The following is a 21,504-nucleotide window of genomic DNA, read 5'->3' as shown; positions in this document are numbered from 1 at the left end:
TTTGAAAATATGATGTTGACATGATCAGTCCAATCAGAGCTTCGGTACATATAACGTGAACCGATGTAATTTTATCTGTGGCCAATGACCTTGAGCCTTCTTGGATGGGAACTTCTACTGTAAATCTATGGCAGCACCTACGGTGCCTGAACTTTCTGGCTCTCCCTGTAGATTTTGCAGAGACGTAGTGTCCTCATGAGTAACAGAACACTGAACTAATCATGGCGCAGACAGAGAGCATTACCAACCCTTATGTTCTGTATGTTCGGCTGGCTGCCCCACCACCACAGAAAGCACTGAGCTTGGCTGAAACACCTGCATTTTGGAGCTGCCTTACTCAAGAAAACAAAAAAGAGACCATGTTTGTATGCGGCTTTATTAGTTAAATTCTTCTTCTTTTTTTTACATTGTTTGCAAAATGATATGTTATGCGTATTAATGCCAAAATAACATGCAAAACAGGCAATATTTTTGTTTTTAGCTAAACAGGTGGGGCTCAAAACAGGTGGGGCTCCTGAATGGGGTCGCCACTGACCATGTATTGCTTCAAAACTTCTCAGGATGATGTGTTTCAATACTCCAGAAACGTTAAGGTTTTATCTCCTTCGTGTTGGTGGCAGCTCAGTTGCCACTCGCTTTGGTGTTACAAAGCACTTCATTTTAACAGTGTAGATTGTATTGCCTAATTTAGATTGAGAATGGCTTTCAACATTACTGTTGTGTTCAGGTATGCCTACATTCACTGTGAATTGTTTTGACTTTACACACTCTACTTCCCATGCTCAGGTTGAATAATGTGGGAATTATTTGAACACTGTTTAATAATAAATTGTCCAAATATATTACCACTTATGTAACTGCAAACCACGAAGCTGCAGTGTTATTCGTCTTTCCTATGTATTTCCCTTACGTTGAATTAGCAAATTTTTTTTTTGTGAATCCGTAACCTTTAGTGTGACATTTAATTCAGAAAAGCCACAGGGTTTGTTACTGATTCACTTGGGATGTGTTCTCAGTGGTCACACTAGCAGCACAACTGATTGATGATAGCGTCCAACAGAATGTAGTCTGCCCAAAAACAAAACCCATCCCTATTTCCCCAGATGACCTCATAGCTATGATTCTTCTATTTGTAGGCCTGTGCATAGCGCAGGTAGTAGGGATGCTGAAAAATCAGAATTACAAAAAAATATTTATACAAAAAAATATATATATATTATTATTATTGTTTTTTTGTTTTTTTGAACAAAAGTAGTACACTGGGGCTTTACTAGTCCTGTATTAGCAGACCGATATAGCCATCTGGGATCTGGATGCATGGCTCTTGGACAGCACTGACAGTCATGGCTTGAAGGGCTACATCTTTTGTCAAGTTAAAACGTCAGATTTGACTTTTCATAGCAAGTTAGGAGAACTTATGCAGCAGAATTAACGTAGCAGGTTAGGGGAATTAGGTTAAGTTTAGGAAAAGGGTTAGGGTTAGCTGAAATTCAAAACATTTCAACTTTTGACATTCATTTGACAAAAGCTGGAGCCCTTCTAGCCATGACCGACGGAGAATCAGGCACAATAAATGGACCGCGGATTTGAACGCCACTCTCCATGAACGCCACTCTCGGTTTGAACTCTAGCGGAGCGAGAGGGACCCACGCGTTCCCACTCCACACCGCTTTACGTTTCCTTGACCGGAGGGGGGCAATGATAGGATGCGACAAGGCATAAAAAAGTTTTGGATCAATGAATTATCAGGACAGCCAAGCTGGAGTAAAACAGTTTAAATGAGACTGTTTCTGGTGTTGAGTTCCACGTACCCAGCAGGAGGGGGACAAAGATGTGTGGTCACGACTCATGACGCAACCCAGTTCGTCATGAACTGAATCACATTGGAATTTATTTAGTTTCGTGAAACCAGGTTAGCACTACGGTGGGACACGTTTGTTTTATTAAGTTGCTTATAGCATTAATATAGCAAACCCTGCGCTCTACTTTTCACCGCTGGATTATACTCTGCATAGTAGTGCTTATTCCTGAAAGTGGCCTTAGTGAAATCGCCTTTTTATCGCCTTTTTTCACAATACGGATATATTCATACTCTTACACTCTGACATACTACATTGCCTTGCCTATTTTACCCAGTGGTGAGAGGTTGCGCTTTACACTGAATCGCGAGGGGCTCTGGGTAACTGTTACCGAATTCTCTGAGAAGACAATGCCTGGCATTCCATCTGTATACCTGTGGTCGCCTGCGTACAGAGAAGAGTCTCGGTGAAGAGAGCGCTACGTTTTGAGCACTTTTGCAGTTTCGTTTGTGTCTCTGTTGAATGCACAGTTTGATTTTGTGCAGCTGGAAAAGAGTCGACAGACAGCTTCAGCACCGCGTCTCTGAACAGCTCCCGTTTCCCTTCGGCACATTTCCCCCCGGTTGAATGGGCGCTATTTGTCCCTGTCTTTCATATAGCTCTTAACTGCAGGCGACTGTTTGCAATGGCATCACACGGATTTTGGGGTCTTGGCGCGCCAGAGAATGCTGGTGATAATACCAGCAACCAAAGCCCCACTACGCGTGAGTATTATCGGCTTGAGCCCCTAAAGGGAAAATGAAATAACCTATTTGGTTGGATAAATCAACGTTAATGCTTGCAACCCCTAACTCGCATAAACAATGTATTCAGTCTACCAGTATAAATGTGGCTTAATTAACAATGACCGGTAGACGATGTCACATATTGTTTTGATGTCATGCATATAGCCCCTAGACAAAATGGGCTTAGTCAAGGTTAAGACGACTTAAAAAAAAATTGATTATATAAATTGCTAGTAGCCCTATCATTGAGAATTTGGTACAGCGTATTATACCCAATACAGCGTATTATGTTCGTGTGAGGTTGTGTTCACGTGAGGTTGGTTTTTTTTCTGAATATTTGTAAGTTACACAGAGCCTGAATATAGCCCATTATTCATCAGTCTTTGACTTGCTCTCTCCAGCCAGGGCATGGTGCCAGGCGGCGGCCCAAAAACTACCTGGAGGCATTGGATCGAAACTGTGTGGTAGGTTGGTTCTGGAAAAGAAAAAACAGCTATAATTTGCATATTAGCATAACCCATATGAGGCAATATAACAATGTCGCAACATATTCACTGCTTATCGTGCATTGAATTGTTTCCTCTTTTTCCTGATTTGTATGAACTGAAACAAACATTTAAAGCTCTACTCAGTGTTGCTGGAGAGGGCGAGAAAACATCCGAGCCGACATCCACCAAACTGGATGAGACAACGGTTGGGACCTGCGGATGCAACAAACCGTGCAATTGTCTGAAGGCGACTGAGGCGACTCTCGGTTTCTCAGATCTATATTCAACAGGTAGGCCTATAAACATGATGGGCCTATGTTGATACATTTTTTCACATACGAAATCGTGATATGAGTGGCCTACCGGAATGATGCAGCATTCATATGAAAAACAGAGTAACCTTCAATAAATTCAACAAGAAGCCTATTTTAAAACCCACGTAGGCATACTGACGTATATACCTATTATTTTGAACGGAAAATGTGTTATGTTTTCTTATTTACATATAATTAATTTAGGTTAGTCATTATCACTTCGAAACAAATAATAAAATAGTCGATGGCCTTATGTATCTGGTGTAAATGTGTAGCCTACTATTTCCTAATAGGTCTACAGTTTATACGCATTTTCCCCTTACTTAAATCTGGTCCTATCTGTCCTTCATTTTCAAGGTTAAAATGACACTTTGGAGTTAAAATTCAAATTGCCTGCATTTTTACATTGATTCACAGATCTACTACCCGCGTTGGATGGTGACTTGAAGACAATGACTTTTCTCCAAGAAGTTGTGGATATTTTGCTGGCATATATCACGGAATCGTTTGATAGGGAAACGAAAGTCATTGATTTCCACTATCCCAATGAATTGCTTCAGAGAAACAACTGGGAACTGCAGGATGAGCCAGAAACACTGGATGATATTTTGATAAGCTGTCGTGCAACTCTGAAATACGCTATCAAAACAGGTATTATAAGATATGTATTTATTGCAACAAAATGCTAATTTCTCAGCTTTTTTTACGAGAGGAAATGGGCAATTCAAAATCAATATTGCCTGTCCGCCTGCTGTTTTACTCAGCCTATAGCTGTCTATATGTTTTTTTGTAAATTCGTTTTGGGTCAATATACACCAAATTAATTGCTAAATGTTTTCTTCGGAAGAGTTGTTCCTGTTCATACATTAGGCCTATGGCTACCCAGACGAAAATGAAAGTACAGCAGGCAGATTGTTTAAAAATATATATGAATAGATTGAGATTAAAATATAAACCAGGCCTATCCAGCGGCATATCCAAGAAAACAGACCTACGTGTGTGTTTTCGTTACATGTTTTGATTTAGCAAATGACTGTAGATGGTGTGTATAGATGGTGGAATTCTAATGTTTTTGAGGTCATCATCTGTTAAATGTGCTAAATCATTTCCCCCCGTGCCGCACTATTCGGGATGAAGAAAGGCATAATATATGGAGCAAAATGGAAATGGCATGATGTCCTTCTCCAAAATACAATTTCCAAACGAATTTGACAGTATCAATGCTAAAATCACAAACATCTTCCACATATGCCATGCTATTATCCTCACCATGTTCAATTTAAAAACTCAAACGAATACCCCTCAGGGCTGGTAAAATGACTAAAAATACTGAAACGTTTTGACATCACCTTCTCTCTAAAATGTTCTAGCACGACCATACAAGCTTAATAGTTGTCACTCCAAGAACACACCACAAGTGAATTAAACTATGAAGGAGCTACACACAGCCTTACATGCCAAGCTGTGCCAAGTGGCATAGGCACCAGAATCACATAAAAAGCATAGTATGGAAAACAGAAATACAGGAAAATATGCCTGACATTTCAAAAAAGACCACAAAAAAATGCTGTCATCTCACACAATTTCCTCTGCTTCTAGCCCACCCCAGATACTTCAATCAGCTCTCTACAGGATTAGATATGGTTGGTCTTGCAGCTGATTGGCTAACGTCCACCGCAAACACCAACATGTGAGTATGACTAGCCTCATCATGATTCAAATGATAAAAACATAATAACAATAATTTCCATTTCCGGTCCATCCATAGGCATTCTCTGCTGCATCTTCTCACACTGATGGTGGGGTCTCACTCAAAGAGAGCATGTGAAAGGTTGAAAGGAAAGGCAGCACAGAATCAATCCCGTATTAATTTAACCCCACCCCTTACCGCCTTCCCTCCTTCGCTATCCCCATGGCAATTCAAACGGAGAAAATTAGCATTTTGGCTTGATTCGGGCTAATCGGAAGTTAATTTCTGGCTGAGTGGGGGATGATATATACTGAGAGTCATGGCTCAGTGAAATAAGGGTTCTGCTGGCACAATTAAATGCACTGAATCCCCAAAATGAATACATTTGTAATCAATTTGTAATCAGACGTGCGGCAGTGTAGCAAGCCGTTTGTATGATGCAGAGAATGTTGAACTGTTTTGTAATGTAGAGAAAAAAGTTATACATAGAGCATTGCATTTAAACTACATAACCTGCAATGACCTTTGTAAATTCCACTGTGTTTGTGGTTGAATTGCAAGTTAATTGACAATCAAATAAAGAACGCTCTACATTGACATCTACTGCTATGTGCATTCCAATAAACCCAAAGTTTTGCTTTGTCTGTCTTGACTTTGAAATACGTTGTCAGCTTCTATGAGCTGTATAACCCCATCCCTCGTGCTAAACCTGAGCCCATGATAAACTGTTTCTCAAGCCACATCGGTTGTGAAACCATAGAACTCCAGAGGGGAGAAAAGACAGATGCTAAATCATTTGTCTGTCGTTACATTTAACTATTACAGTTTTTTTTCGGGGGGTGGATCTGGATCCATATTTTGTGTAACTCAGTCATGTGATCTCTCTTGTGCAATCCAGGTTCACCTATGAGGTGGCTCCAGTGTTCGTGCTGCTGGAATACGTCACTTTGAAGAAAATGAGGGAGATCATTGGCTGGGAGGATGGCCGAGGGGATGGTATCTTCTCTCCCGGTGCGTAGGTGACGCCAATTATAACCCCCATCAGATTCACGGAAAATTGGTTGGCCCATCTCCAGCTATGTGTAAATTTGCATTTTGATGACAAAAAGGGAACTACTTTCCACAGTCAATTAGCATAAAACCCCTTCCTCCCTTACAACATAACGTTTACTTTAATTTCTCCTCTAGACTCTTGGTTGACATATAACAAAAACCAAAAAACATAACAGGTTATAATAACAGAAGCAAACTGCTGCTTTTTCACAATTACATGGACATGTAAATATATGTTATCATTGAAACATTGTATTTTTTGATTATTTCCTCAAAACATTTAAGACAGATTCTCCTGAGACATGTATGTTACCAATACATAACCATTGAATTTACTTTTTAGCCCTGTGTTACTGAATAGCCAAAGCATGATTTTCATGTGAGTTTTGACATCGGATGGCTGTACCAAATGATCCTTACACAACACAAGTGATTGAGGAGCTGTTGGTGCTTACACAAGTGATTGAGCGGTGTGTGCCGCTTCTCTCCTCTAGGTGGTGCCATTTCCAATATGTATGCCATGCTGCTGGCTCGCTTCAAGATGTTTCCTGAAGTGAAGGAGAAAGGAATGTCATCAGTCCCCAGACTGGCAGCCTTCACATCCGAGCATGTAGGCCCCACTCACCTTACTCCTATCTTTCATTTTCACTTTATTTAATTTGTTAATTCATTCATTTATCCTTTTATACATTTCTTGCTTTGACTTCCTTTTTGTGTTCATTTATTGTGCATTTCATTTAGTTGCTTCATAGTGATGTTATCCCAATGTTTTGGTGAGGGAGTATAATTTGTCTGCTTTGTTCGTAGATTACGTCAAATTACAAGGATCCAGCGTTCACTACTTAAAGAGGGTAATGTTTGGCAAAGTGGGCGTCAGAATCCCAATGAAATCCCTTTGGCATACTGCTGGGCCAGCTGTTCCATATAAAGCCAGGTCACATTTCTCATCACTGATGTAGTTATGTTGTAGAAAAGGGACTGACATCTCAGCCAGTGGCACCCGGTAGGTTCTTAGTTGGGAAATGTCTGTGTCACCTTCACACGCAGCCATAGCTAATGTGAGGCTGATTTGCTGACATTCTGCATGACAGTACAGCACACAAGGACACTTGCTGTTATCTCCTCTCCCCTGCAGTGGCCCAGGACATTTAAACAATTCGGCAAACAACAGCTAAAATAGAACACTCCCAAAAGCCTTTGCTTTGCCTTGGACAGTAACATTCCAAAGTTACTACAGCTCATCTCTTTTTATTCTTTCCTTGGTCTTGAATTCCCTTTATAGCAGCGTTCATTGAAATGCATCAAACAGGAAACGTAATCAGGTTAAGAGAAGAGCTTGTGCGAGGGATTTCTCTACTTCTGTGTCTTTTAGAGTCATTTCTCAATCAAGAAAGGAGCAGCAGCCCTCGGCATTGGTACAGAGAGTGTCATCTGCATCAAAGCAGATGAGAGGTACTGTAGTGTTTTAACTATAGAGTAGGCCTCAGGAGCAGAATAAAACAGAACATGTCATTTAATGGCAAAAGCATTCAATCAATGAAATCTTGTTTTTTTTCTTTCTTCACAGTGGTAAAATGATACCAGCTGACCTTGAAAGGAAAATACTGGAAGCCAAGCAGAAGGTAATTTCATACACACATGACACATCCATCCATATCCCTGTTAAAGAGCAATGGCTATTAAGTCGTTTTTTTTTTTTCATATAGTGAAACCATATGGACATTTACCACAATGATGATCAGGAATGTGTTGTGCTATTATCTAGAATATATCATCGGTAATGTCATGTGTATAATGGGAAATATTTATAATGTTGGTATGTGACACTGTACATGCAAATTATTTATTTTCATGTTGTATGTCTAGGGATTTGTGCCATTCTTTGTGAGTGCGACAGCTGGCACCACAGTCTACGGAGCCTTTGACCCCCTCATTGCCATCTCAGATATCTGTAAGAAGTACCAAGTCTGGTTTCACGTGGATGTAAGTAGAAACACGTGCACTTTATCTCATTTTTCTTTACATGCTGCTTTTGTACAGCTGACCGATAAGATTCGTCCCAACTGGTATACAGAGCAAGACTCCTGTTATGGTGGCAAATGACAGGATATTACCTTAAGTTACACTATACAAGTGGCTATTACACACTCAAGTTACTTTAGGTGAATACCTTTGTCGTTACCTCATCAGATGGTAAATCCATAGCATTTAGCTTCGGGTGGACAGGGGCATACAGAGCTCACCAGTCAGAGTTTGATTCATGTAATATATCTGAGTCCCCTCTGCTGCTTTCAGCTGACCTAGATAGGAGACAGCCACTCAGCCAGTTTCCTCTGTAACACTGGAGATGAAGGAAACTGGAGCAGGGGCTGTAAATCATCCTTTCCCCTGACTTCCCCATCATGGCCTCTCTCACCGAAGGACTGTGTAATGGAGGTGATTGAGGCATGACATAGAGACACCTCTATTAAGACCAAGAAAGGAGATCCATCAGTGTCAAACCGCAGACATGCTAGATTTGTTTAGGGCCTTTTTACGTTGAATTCTTGTGTTTTCGAACGTAGAACTGTGAGAGTGAGCTTTAGGTTTAGGAGCTCCCTTTCCACAAAATATGAAATAGAAACGAGTCGTCAGTATTTGCAGGAAACTGTCAGCGTGCTCACTCCGGGAAAATGAACTGTATGTTATTACATATGGCTGGTTGAGTACAGACATGCTGGGGTGTATTGGGGCTCTTCATGTTGAGACTCAGTCTCACGCTCCAAAGTGTTCTGTAGTTTGGTCATCTCACTATCTCTCTCTCCCTACTCAGGGTGCGTGGGGAGGCAGTCTCATCATGTCCAGGAAGCACAAGTGGAAGCTAGATGGAGTTGAGAGGTCCGTACTGAAATGTACTAAAATGATGAATTCTCATCTTTTAAATCAATATTCGGAAAAAGTACCCATTGTTGTTTCAATTCACAGAGCCAATTCAGTGACATGGAACCCTCACAAGATGATGGCAGTCCCACTGCAGTGCTCAGCCCTGCTGGTCCGGGAGGAGGTAAGAGGTCAAAGGGGAGATATCCCCTTTACATATATATTCATCACAATGTTTCTTTCGTTACATTTCAGAATAAGAGGCCTACTGTATGTTCGTTCCTACATGACCAAGGTCATTGCTAAGTTACACATCCATCCTAATTGACCTTGTAGCGAATGAGATTACAGGATATGTATTAACTAGCTATTGTCACTGTTGTATAATCGGAATTGTAAACTGGGTGGGTCAAGCCCTGCATGCTGATTGGCTGAAAGCCGTGGTATATCAGACCGTATACTATGGGTATGACAAAACATTTATTTGTACTACTAATTACATTGGTAACCAGTTTATAATAGCAATAAGGCACCTCGGTGGTTTGTGATATATGGCCAATATACCACGGCTAAGGGCTGTGCCCAGGCACTCAGAACAGCCCTTAGCCGTGGTATATTGGCCATATACCACAAACCCCCTCAGGCCTTATTGCTTAAGTGAATATTTTCTCTTCTCCAGGGGCTGATGCAAAACTGCAACCAGATGCACGCCTGCTACCTGTTCCAGCAGGATAAGCACTACGACCTGTCCTACGACACCGGGGACAAGGCCTTGCAGTGTGGACGTCATGTGGACATCTTCAAGCTCTGGCTCATGTGGAGAGCTAAGGTTGGTGGAGTACTGGTTTCAAATGTAGTTCTCCTTCAATCATTTAGTTCAATAAAGATCCCCTCTAGAGATTTTCATCATGCCTTGATTAATTGTACATATTTATATTATAGTTCTCTTTGCCAGGGACTATCTCATGTATATTTCAAAATAGATATTCCATAAGCCTTTTACATCCTAGTACAATGTACAGTGTATTGCTTTTTTGATTGCATTGTTGACGTCTGTTTGACTACATTGTGTGCAGTATGAATTCAACATCTTTAGTAGCCTTCTGTTTCTTCAGTCAACAAATGGTCCTGTTAAGTATAATATAGTGAGCTTTGTGATGCTGGATATCCCAGACAAATAGATTCCCTCTGACCATGTGGCTGGGATGTAAAGTCTGCCCTGGTCTGCAAGTAGTTAGTTTGACCCCTGCAGCTTGACAGTTGAGGACTAGTGGGGTAATTGCTTATCACAGTGCTACAATGGGAACTGACATCAACCTGCATTGCGAAGACAGGGATGTGTGGAGGGAGTTGTTTTTGCTCGTGTTGCATTTGGGACCACGGGTTTTAGTGTACCAAGTGTCTTCTCTAATTTGGTCAAGACATTTATGAAACATTCTTGGAAAATGTCAATCACCACAGGATTATTAAACGGCATTATTTGTTCATGCTATCAGTTATTGGGACTTAAAAAAGATTAGCTATGGTTAGTATGATTTTAAAATAAGCTCTCTTTTTTTTCACCATTGCTGTTACCTTTACCGTGTTGTTGACCGTGTTTTCCTCTTCACCGATAGGGCACCATCGGGTTCGAGGCTCAGATTGACAAGTGTCTGGAGCTTTCGGAGTACCTGTACAACAAGATCAAGGGCAGGGAAGGATATGAGATGGTCTTCAATGGAAAGGTATGTTCATATGAACTGTTTTGTATGGTTAGACACTGAACGACATGAATGATAACCCCCCCCAAAAAAACCAAATACTATACGTTTATGTGATGATGTTGTGAATGGCTAAAATCTAATTGGAATGTATTTTATACTATAGAGTAGGGCTGAGCCATGCCATAGAGCCCTCAAAACTCAACCTCGAAGCCATTTCCACTGTGTGTGTTTTTTCATTGTTCCCCTCTAATGATGGACGGATTTAGACCTGGGACACCAAGTGGTTGCAATGAATTATCAGGTAGAACAGAAAACCAGCAGGCTCCGGACCTCGTAGGGTACGAGTTGAATACCCCTGCGGTAGAGTATGGACAGCCTAGCATTTAAAATACTTGTATTTAGCTATGCTTATAATTACAGCCATATAAAAGACAGAAACCACTATAACACAATAGAGGGACAGGCAGGAATAGTCCAAATCCCCTAGGCATTGGTCCAGGTGTTAACTTGGCTTGGTGGCCCAGAAAACCATAGCACCATATCAGTGCAGTCGGGACTCAACACTCCCGCTAAATGAGTCTGGTATGCATGGTCAGTCAACCATTGGTAATGAATGCTTTTCACCAGTGAACAGGCAGGTTTTTTTCTCCCATCACATCTGGTACTAGGAGATAGACATGTGAGACACTCAGACATAGCTAGAGGGTCTATGAATGAGAGCCACTCTACCTGCTTACTATTCAGACCACTGCCACCGACAGCACCACCCGACACAGCAGAACTCACAGCAGAGTTCTTTTGTCAGGGTGTGAATTGCTCAGTATACACAGCGCCGACTTGATAAATTGACAGCCATGATTGCTTTGAGAGCTTTCTATTTAGTACAACCTGAGTGGATTCCAATATTCCATCGTTTCTCTAATGGATTTTTTTTCGCCTGTCTTTCCAGCTCCTCAATTTGACGTGTGCACCTGCGTGTGTGTGTGCTTCCACGTGTAAAGCATAATAATTGACTGATGAATCATTTCGTCTTCCCATTTTGCATTGTCCCAGCCTCAACACACCAACGTGTGTTTCTGGTACCTCCCTCCTGGCATGCGGTACCTGGAGGACAAAGAGGAGAAAAAGAAGCGCCTGCACAAGGTGAGCAGTAAGACATAAAGGACTAGTCCGGTCCTTATTGTCCCAGCCTCAAACGCCTCCGTCTCACTGCACTCAGTTTGTCCACTGCACTCAGTTTGTCCTCATGTCTCCTTCACCCGAAACAAAATGGCAGTCCTCTGATGTAATTTGTAGAAAAGCCCCTGTGCCTAAAAAGGGAAGGAGTTTGGGAAGTCATTAAACATGTAAATAGAGTTCATTTGCTCAACCTCGATAGCACAATTGGAATGAGAGAATCTAAAATGACAGACATGTTTCCGTGGACTGTGTGAGGAGGAGGGAGGGAGTGAAAATGGGGGGGAGGGGCTACTGTTCGTGAGTTCAATCATTGGCCGTGGGTTGTTACTGTGGCAGCCACTCAGCAGCAGGGGTCCTCTAATCTGCAATTAGGATGAACAGATGATGTGCGTGCCAGCCATACAAAGAGACCTCTCTCTCTCTCTCTCTCAAACACACATGGGGCTCTATTAAAATCTGATACACTTTATCCGACCTCCGCATAGCGGTTGTTTTGGTGGTGTCAGAGGTGGAACTGCATTAGAGCTGTCAAATCCACAAGTGGCTCCCGGCATTATACCTAAAACGGACATTGCCTATGGCTGCAGGGAGTCACATTAACAGAAATCCCATCTAGCCCTGTTTACAAGTTTGAACACTGGAATGCGAGATTTTATTTCATGATTTTTACATTTTACCGTAATTATTTTTATAGAGCCTTCACTTTCTCGCTCTGAACTTCTAAAGTGAGTGGGGCGGGTGTGGCTTCGTGACAATGATCGCAAGAGCAGCTGCTCATTGAAGGCTCCAATGCAGTTCCACCTCTGACACCTCCGAAACATGCGCTATGGGGTGTCTGTTATCGCCGGTTAACGCTTGATCTGATTGAATCTTTGCCATTGTCTCATTCACACATGCATGATCACATCCGTATTAAAACAGTGTTGACATGCCCCATCTGTTATGGGTATAGATGTTTAGCAGGACTGATATTCTGCGTTTTCTGCAGACAGAGGTGATTGTCATAATGATGACCATTTAGCACAATTAGGGACTGTGCTGGAAGACATGATATTCTGAATCCATTTTGACTAGCTTTTTTTCAACCACCAGTGTTTTCAACAGTGCTTTGAAACAATTGGACACAAAATCCTTTGCCGAAGGACTGATTCAAGTGAGGCACAATTCAGAGTTGATTATTTATTGTTATTTGCAGGGTTGCCAATTACAACAGGACACCTGCAACAGATTTGTGTGGAATGACTGTAGTAATAATAATAATAATATTACATTTGTAGAGCACATTTCCCATGCTCAATGCGCATAAGGTAGAAAGCAAAAACAAAGAACAGCATCAATACACCAGTAAGGAGAAACAATGACCACAATACATCAAAACATGACCTACTGATTCAACATATAGACTCGAAGCAAATTAAGCGATCAAACATTAAAAGCTAACTAGCATTTTGCATTATCATGACGAAGTGGCTGGTGAAAACTCGACTGCTGACATGCAAAAACATTTTGGGACCGTATCAACAGTGCACTAATGAAACAAATACCAAAATATGTTTGTTTTGTGGATTTTCCCTTTAAAGACAATATCCATTTTCCTTATTAAGCCTAAACTTGCAGAAGTTTCCAAAGTTCCGTTTGCCTTCTGTAAGTTAATACCCCAGATATAAGTCTATAGAAGATTACTGTGGACCTGCAGGTGATTTGAATCTGTAAAGCTCTAAGCTGAAAAGTTGAGCCTCACAAACTGTCACCTAGCCTTACCTCTTGGTAGTACCTCCTTGCCCCTTTAAGCCAAATGTGAATTACAAAAATACTGTACATCCTAGTAAAATAGCTTTTTATTCTATGTATTTCTCTTGAGCACTTCTCCCCCATACTTTGTATTAATGCTGAAAATCCGTGCATGGATAGAATGCCTCTACTCCATATGACACCTACAGGTGTAGGATCTTAATGTGATCACCCTTTTGTTGCTGAGAATTTTCCTGCGCTGCAGGAAATGCAGATGAGCTTCATGATTTACATACATTCAATGAAAACCCGCACTAACACACGGTTATATACCACTTTTCATGTAGCCTAATTCTGATCAGCTAATAACCTAACCACTGATCAAGCAACATTATGGACTAAACCAGGGGTCTCTAACAGGTTGATCGTGAGCTAGCAGTAGCTCGCAGACCACCTGTGAGTAGCTCACCAAACAATTCTGAAAGTACATGCAATTTTTACGTGTTCCACCGCAAACTGTCATAAACAAATTTCACAATTATCAGACACTGCAAGCTCCCAGCTACTATCTAACCAACGCACCATTGAAATTAAATGACATAGTGGTTAGACACTATTGGCTTAGAAAGGCAAACCTAACACAATATCTGCCAATTAAATTCCAGCAAAATTGCCCCTTTCTGTCTGTGTGGTGCAGGCGCTTTTCTATTACTCCGTGTGTAGCCAGTAGTGATGGGTCGTTCGCGATTGACACAATAGATGCACAATTAAAGGGCCAGATGCGCAATTAAAGGGGTATTACACAAAACAATCTAAATGTGTTAGTTCTCTTACAGACCCCCCAAAAATTCAAATCAAATCAAATGTTATTGGTCGCAAACACATAGTTAGCAGATGTTAATGCGAGTGTAGCGAAATGCTTGTGCTTCTAGTTCTGACAATGCAGTAATATCTAACAAGTAATCTATCAAATTCACAACAACTACCTTATACACACAAATGTAAGGGATGAATAAGAATATGTACAGTTGAAGTCGGAAGTTTACATACACCTTAGCAAAATACATTTAAACTCAGTTTTTCACAATTCCTGACATTTAATCCTAGTAAATATTCCCTGTTTTAGGTCAGTTGGGATCACCACTTTATTTTAAGAATGTGAAATGTCAGAATAATAGTCGAGAGAATGATTTATTTCAGCTTTTATTTCTTTCATCACATTCCCAGTGGGTCAGAAGTTTACATACACTCAATTAGTATTTGTTAGCATTGCCTTTAAATTGTTTAACTTGGGTCAAACATTTCGGGTAGCCTTCCACAAGCTTCCCACAATAAGTTGGGTGAATTTTGGCCCATTCCTTCTGACAGAGCTGGTGTTACTGAGTCAGGTTTATAGGCCTCCTTGCTCGCACACACTTTTTCAGTTCTGCCCACACATTTTCTATGGGATTGAGGTCAGGGCTTTGTGATGGCTACTCTAATACCTTAACTTTGTTGTCCTTAAGCCATTTTTGCCACAACTTTGGAAGTATGCTTTGGGTCATTGTCCATTTGGAAGACCCATTTGCGACCAAGCTTTAACTTCCTGACTGATGTCTTGAGCTTTGCTTCAATATATCCACATAATTTTCCTTCCTCATGATCCCATCTATTTTGTGAAGTGCACCAGTCCCTCCTGCAGCAAAGCACCCCCACAACATGATGCTGCCACCCCGTGCTTCACGGTTGGGATGGTGTTCTTCAGCTTGCAAGCCACTATCTCCTCCAGAACATGTCATTGAATCTGCCTCTGCACATCAGAGAATTAATCCACAAAGCCAGACGGACTGGACTGAACAACAAATAAATGACTTTTACCAAGTTTTACTGCAAGATAGCCTCTCAACATCACAGTTTCTGCTGAACTCTTGTGAACCTTGTTGGTGTTAGATTTACTTGTCACCCCAGCTGTCTGTAGCTGTCTTTTCGGCCTGTCCACCGAGTGAATGTAATTTGTGCATCTGTAGATACTATCGCTTGACTACAGGGATGTGTCGCACAGTGAAAACACAGAGGTTTGATGAAGTGAACGGCATTTAATACTGAAAGTTTCCTTTTTGTAGGGAATAAAACGTTGATTCGTGTCCATTTGTTTGTCAAAGGAAATTGTCAATTTATCCAGGCTTCACAAAAAGGGGCTTGACATTTTTAAATAAATACACGTGATTTTGTTTTACAATAGTATTTCCTCGTAATAGTCGAAAAGCACTTAACACTTTTTCTTTGTAACACAACAATTGTATGTGTCTTGTTGTCTAGGTGGCTCCAGTGATCAAGGCCAGGATGATGGAGTACGGGACAACCATGGTCAGCTACCAACCACAGGGGGACAAGGTCAACTTCTTCCGCATGGTCATCTCCAACCCCGCGGCCACCTTTGAGGACATCGACTTTCTTATCGAGGAAATCGAGCGGCTCGGTCAGGATCTATAAGACTTGTGTCACCCAAATATCCCTTCCCTTTTCCCTAAACGGATGAAATGTTTGTTGTGAATGTGTTGGTAATCTATTTTTCTTTCTTCCAAAGTCATATATTATAACAAGGTATGTTTGAGAAAAAAAATAATCGATAGATATATCCATATTTATGTATCGTAGCTTTGTCGTGGACCTCCTTGGTCTGGGCCTCTGTAAAAGTTTTTCCTAGTGTAGAGTAGTGTAATTGATGTAACTTTATATGTATTTTTGTGATATGAAATGCTAGTGCAATAGGTTGATGAGGAAGAGTTTATTTTCTAATTGTTTTCTCATTTGCCAGGTATATTGGAAGTGCCAGATGTGGTTAAATGCCATTGTAAGCTACATTCTAGTCTCACTCATGTTTAAAAGAACATTCCGCTGATCTCAACTCAGTCCACTGCCTTCACATTTGCATACAAGCAGTGGTTTTGGTAAAATGTTGGTTGACTCACTTCTACTTGTATTAGAAAACAATGACAAAGTCTCCAAATCCTACACATCCCATAACTGTAGTATCTGAATTTAAACACATTTCCAAAAAATCTGGAGGATGAAAAGAGTAGTGCCTCACAGCAGTTAAGGAGAAAGGCAATGTTAATTGACTACACCAAGCAGCTCTAAGAATAGCGCCACAATAATACTCTTCAAAGCAGCCATGTTTATGCTCAACAGCAAAAGCACTTTTCATTTGATGACCTCATTTATTTAATGTCACTTTCAATTCTCTCTCTGGTGTGTAGTGGGTACAAGATGACATAAACTCAGCAAAGAAAGAAACGTCCTCTCACTTCAACTGCGTTTATTTTCAGCAAACTTAGCATGTGTAAATATCTGTATGAACATAACACGATTCAACAACTGAAACATAAACTGAACAGGTTACACAGACATGTGACAAACAGAAATTGAATAATGTGTCCCTGAACAAAGGGCGGGGGGGGGGGGGGTCAAAATCAAAAGTAACAATCAGGATCTGGTGTGGCCACCAGCTGCATTAGGTACTGCAGTGCATCTCCTCCTCGCGGACTGCACCAGATTTGCCAGTTCTTGCTGTGAGATGTTACCCCACTCTTCCACCAAGGCACCTGCAAGTTCCCGGACATTTCTGGGGGGAATGGCCCTAGCCCTCACCCTCCGATCCAACAGGTCCCAGACGTGCTCAATGGGATTGAGATCCGGGCTCTTTGCTGGCCATGGCAGAACACTGACATCCCCGTCTTGCTGGAAATCACGCACAGAACGAGCAGTATGGCTGGAGGCATTGTCATGCTGGAGGGTCATGTCAGGATGAGCCTGCAGGAAGGGTACCACATGAGGGAGGAGGATGTCTTCCCTCTAACGCACAACGTTGAGATTGCCTGCAATGACAACAAGCTCAGTCCGATGATGCTGTGACACACCGCCCCAGAACGTGACGGACCCTCTACCTCCAAATCGATCCCGCTCCAGAGTACAGGCCTCGGTGTAAAGCTAATTCCTTTGACGATAAACATGAATCCGACCATCACCCCTGCTGAGACAAAACCACGACTCGTCAGTGAAGAGCACTTTTTCCCAGTACTGTCTGGTCCAGCGACGGTGGGTTTGTGCCCATAGGCGACGTTGTTGCCGGTGATGTCTGGTGAGGACCTGCCTTACAACAGGCCTACAAGCCCTCAGTCCAGCCTCTCTCAGCCTATTGCGGACAGTCTGAGCACTGATGGAGGAATTGTGCGTTTCCGGTGTAACTCGGGCAGTTGTTGTTGTCATCCTGTCCCTGTCCTGCAGGTGTGATGTTTGGATGTACCAATCCTGTGCAGGTGTTGTTACACGTGGTCTGCCACTGCGAGGACGATCAGCTGTCCATCATGTCTCCCTGTAGTGCTGTCTTAGGCGTCTCACAGTACGGACATTGCAATTTATTGCCCTGGCCACATCTGCAGTCCTCATGCCTCCTTGCAGCATGCCTAAGGCATGTTTACGCAGATGAGCAGGGACCCTGGGCATCTTTCTTTTGATGTTTTTCAGAGTCAGTAGAAAGGCCTCTTTAGTGTCCTAAGTTTTCATAACTGTGACCTTAATTGCCTACCGTCTGTAAGCTGTTAGTGTCTTAACAACCTTTACACAGATGCATGTTCATTAATTGTTTATGGTTCATTGAACAAGCGTTTAAACCCTTTACAATGAAGATCTGTGTAATGATTTGGATTTTTACGAATTATATTTGAATGACAGGGTCCTGAAAAAGGTCCGTTTCTTTTTTTGCTGAGTTTAGGTGTGTGTGACCGAAACATATGACGGGGAGTAATTCAGGCCAGTTGTATAGTCAGCCATGTTGTTTGTACCTCTCAGTAAATTGATATACACTGAGTATACCAAACCTTAGGAACACCTTCCTAATATGAGTTTTAACCTGTCTCCTCCCCTTCATCTACACAGATTGAAGTGGGATTTATCAAGGGATCATAGCGTTCACCTGGTCAGTCTATGTCATGGAAAGATTAGGTATTTGTAATGTTTTGTACACTCAGTGTAATTCTGTGGCATTGTCACCTTCTTGGGATAGACATCAGACCTTTAAGACCAGAGTCTTCATTGGAGAGAACCTGTATTTAAAGTGGAGTGAAGAGATTTGGTCAATATACTGCTTATTTATGGGGCCAATGAGCGATTACATGTAGAGAGAGGTATTAGAAACGGATAGAATTTTGTTTTGAGTATAGGCACTTCACCAGGCTTGCAGCTATACTTGACATCACTTGCACAAAAGCATAGGGAAGAGAGGTGCCTCCCTTATCTTTGTGGTTGAGGCATCTACTGCGTATTAATTCTCAAGCAATTACGTATTTATCTGGCCAATAAACAAAGTTAACAAGCATCTTTTTGGTCAACTCAATAGTCTGCAAAATTAGATGATCATATGCAAGTGTCCAAAAAATGTATAACTTGCAAAACAATGTTAAAAGTTATGGACAATTGCATAGGTGAGTAGAGGGCAAGCACTGCTTCACTATAAGCAGGGGTTTTGTAGCATTGCCATTAGAACACAAGTTAGAGAAGCACAATTTGCTCAACATGGTTTGTCAGTGTACAATCACTGTTAATCATAGGTTGTAAATAGAATTTTTAGATACCATAACTGCAGTACATATCTATGTGTATGCATTTGTGTATACAAAAGGCATATAATCAGAGACTATTTGTGAGGTAAAATTATTCATATTTTCTCTTTTGAAAGAACAGTATTTTCATCCCTGTTAGTTGATATTGCTTCTTCCTGTGTTTTTATGTCAAAATACTTGACTTGATTAGTGTATGATAGCTACTTCAAAGATAAATGCGTTCAGGGACTGGCTTTCAAAGGAAATTTTCCGAATTCATCTGAGAAACCATTTCAGATTATGACTATGGTACAGTGTCGATTTCAAATGAGTATGCAAAGCCATTTCTAAACTCAAGCCCTGTGGTTTTTGTGTACAAGTGAAACAGTACTTGACAGTATGTGCCAATGTGTACTTTTGTGTGTTTGTAACTGTGTTGCCTTAGTATCAATCGCCAGTATTGTCTAGTTCTCCTCAAAGGGAAGATTGTGCACTTTAGACTAAACGCATAAGATGACCTAATAATGTGCAATGTCCAATGGTTGTTCATAGTTCGATGTTAAAAAACGTACACAAAAAATGGAAACTGTCATTAGTCTGAATGTGTGGCGACTTAAGGGTCTGTTGGAAGTACCGCGTTTGATTGGAAAATGCTTGCTTTTATTGTTCCGTTGTTTTGTAGTTGGAGTGATCTTTAGATATGATGAAGTCCATCAACTGTCTTCAACAATGGAAGTTTAAATATTTAAAAATAATACAAAAAAATGCTGCATCCTTAAATCTATTTTCTGAAGTGATTCTATCTTTCCATCCCTTCTCTAAATTGTCAAGCACACTGTGACACAAGCAACATTGGCTATTGAATCATAGAAACAAAAACAAGAATCTCACTGTGGTAGTCGGAAAGTCAGCCATTTTGTTTCTCTTGCTGCTGCTACTAGATTTGCTTCCTTTGCATGTGCATGAAACGCCTTGCCTTTCCAGCTTGTGAAATACGATCTACGGTATATGTAGTCCGGTTTCCACTAGTTGCCACAGCCACAAGTTAAAATTGGCTTTTTCGTAAAAATGTATTTAAGGTTAGGGTTAGGCATACGTTTAGCAGTGTGGTTAAAGTTAGGGTTAAGGTTTAAAACCACATTTTATGAAGATTTTAGAAATAGGCAGGGTTTATGACTTTTTGGCTGTGGTAACTAGTGACAACCATGTAGTCCCTCTTAAGAGCTTTAGCGCCAAATGAATAGCTTAGCTTATACTATATGTGCACTGTCGCTAGCCTTTAACAGCTGCTTTGTGTATCGTTGACGTCCTGTAAAAAGTTAGCTTCTCGCCCAGCAAGCATGCTAATCTTGCCTTGCAACTGTCCTCTCTGTGCTAATCTAACTTTCTCTATACTGTATCTCTTTCGCTTTAATTCTGTCGCTATGAACGTAGAATAATATATCTTTATGTGTAGATCCCAAGCATGCCTTTCTAAAAGCTCTTCTATACATATATATATAACCTCTCTATCTCTCTCTATCGCTCTCTAGCTTTGCCCTTGTAGCAATCAAATCTCTCTACGAATAATGTATTGCTTTCCTCTGAAGTTTCTTGGCTACCCACAATATTCGCAGTCTGTATGAGAAGGTTTTTGGATTACGCTGGCTTGTGTCATGGTGATGGACTTGAAAAACAACATTACATAAATAGTTTCATTTAACCGTGTCAGTGGAATCTGAATATAAGCGGTCCCTTTTCCTGAGGTCCCTAATTGCCTGAACTGGTGTATGGAAACAATAGATCCTGTACAGTCAAGATTCCCAACCTGGTTTCTGGGATGAGTCTAAAATATATTATTTTTGCCCTGTAACAAAGTATGTTTGAAATGACAATCTGAGAATTGACTGTATTTACAGCAATAAACACACAAACATGCATTCATGTGATACAAGAAGAATGTATTATATAAACTTATCCTGTAAACTTGGTTAGTGGTTTTGAATGAATAGGAACACTTATGTACAGTCGCATGTATACAAGCCTCTCTCAAACATCCCGTTATCTTGAAATGTGTGTCACTCTCTTGGGGAAATACAAATAAATATTCTTCTTGCCAAAAGTTAAAGACATCCTCAGTTTTGTCTTTTATCCTGCCTCAACACAATTTCTAGACCTCTGGAAATGTCAGAAAATGTCCAAACATGAAAGAGCAATATTGCATAGTTGGGTGATTCTGCAACGACGGAAACTTCTATGTCTTGAGTCAATTTGGAGGATTTTATTTAAAAAAAAGATTTGATTCTTTATATGTTAAGTTCACACTACAATCACCCCAGATTTCT

At 41.0% G+C, this 21,504-nt stretch overlaps 1 protein-coding gene across 1 annotated transcript; it reads left to right on the top strand.

Annotated features, from left to right (window-relative positions):
• The first annotated feature begins 1,618 nt into the window (after positions 1-1,618).
• Positions 1,619-21,287, top strand: gad2 (glutamate decarboxylase 2). The gene is made up of 16 exons (XM_055928907.1): positions 1,619-2,563; positions 2,986-3,048; positions 3,207-3,362; positions 3,804-4,037; positions 4,986-5,076; positions 5,975-6,087; positions 6,624-6,739; positions 7,502-7,581; positions 7,697-7,751; positions 7,996-8,112; positions 8,942-9,006; positions 9,094-9,172; positions 9,668-9,817; positions 10,605-10,712; positions 11,745-11,834; positions 15,900-21,287. Exons 1-16 carry the CDS (start codon positions 2,485-2,487, stop codon positions 16,071-16,073), a joined length of 1,770 nt encoding a protein of 589 aa, XP_055784882.1. The 5' UTR covers positions 1,619-2,484; the 3' UTR covers positions 16,074-21,287.
• Positions 21,288-21,504: the final 217 nt, after the last annotated feature.

This window comes from Salvelinus fontinalis, chromosome 7, assembly GCF_029448725.1.
Source record: "Salvelinus fontinalis isolate EN_2023a chromosome 7, ASM2944872v1, whole genome shotgun sequence".
In the NCBI taxonomy this organism is placed as follows: Eukaryota; Metazoa; Chordata; class Actinopteri; order Salmoniformes; family Salmonidae; genus Salvelinus; species Salvelinus fontinalis.
The sequence above is the reverse complement of the archived record's forward strand: the minus strand, read 5'-3'. Positions and strand labels throughout refer to the sequence as shown.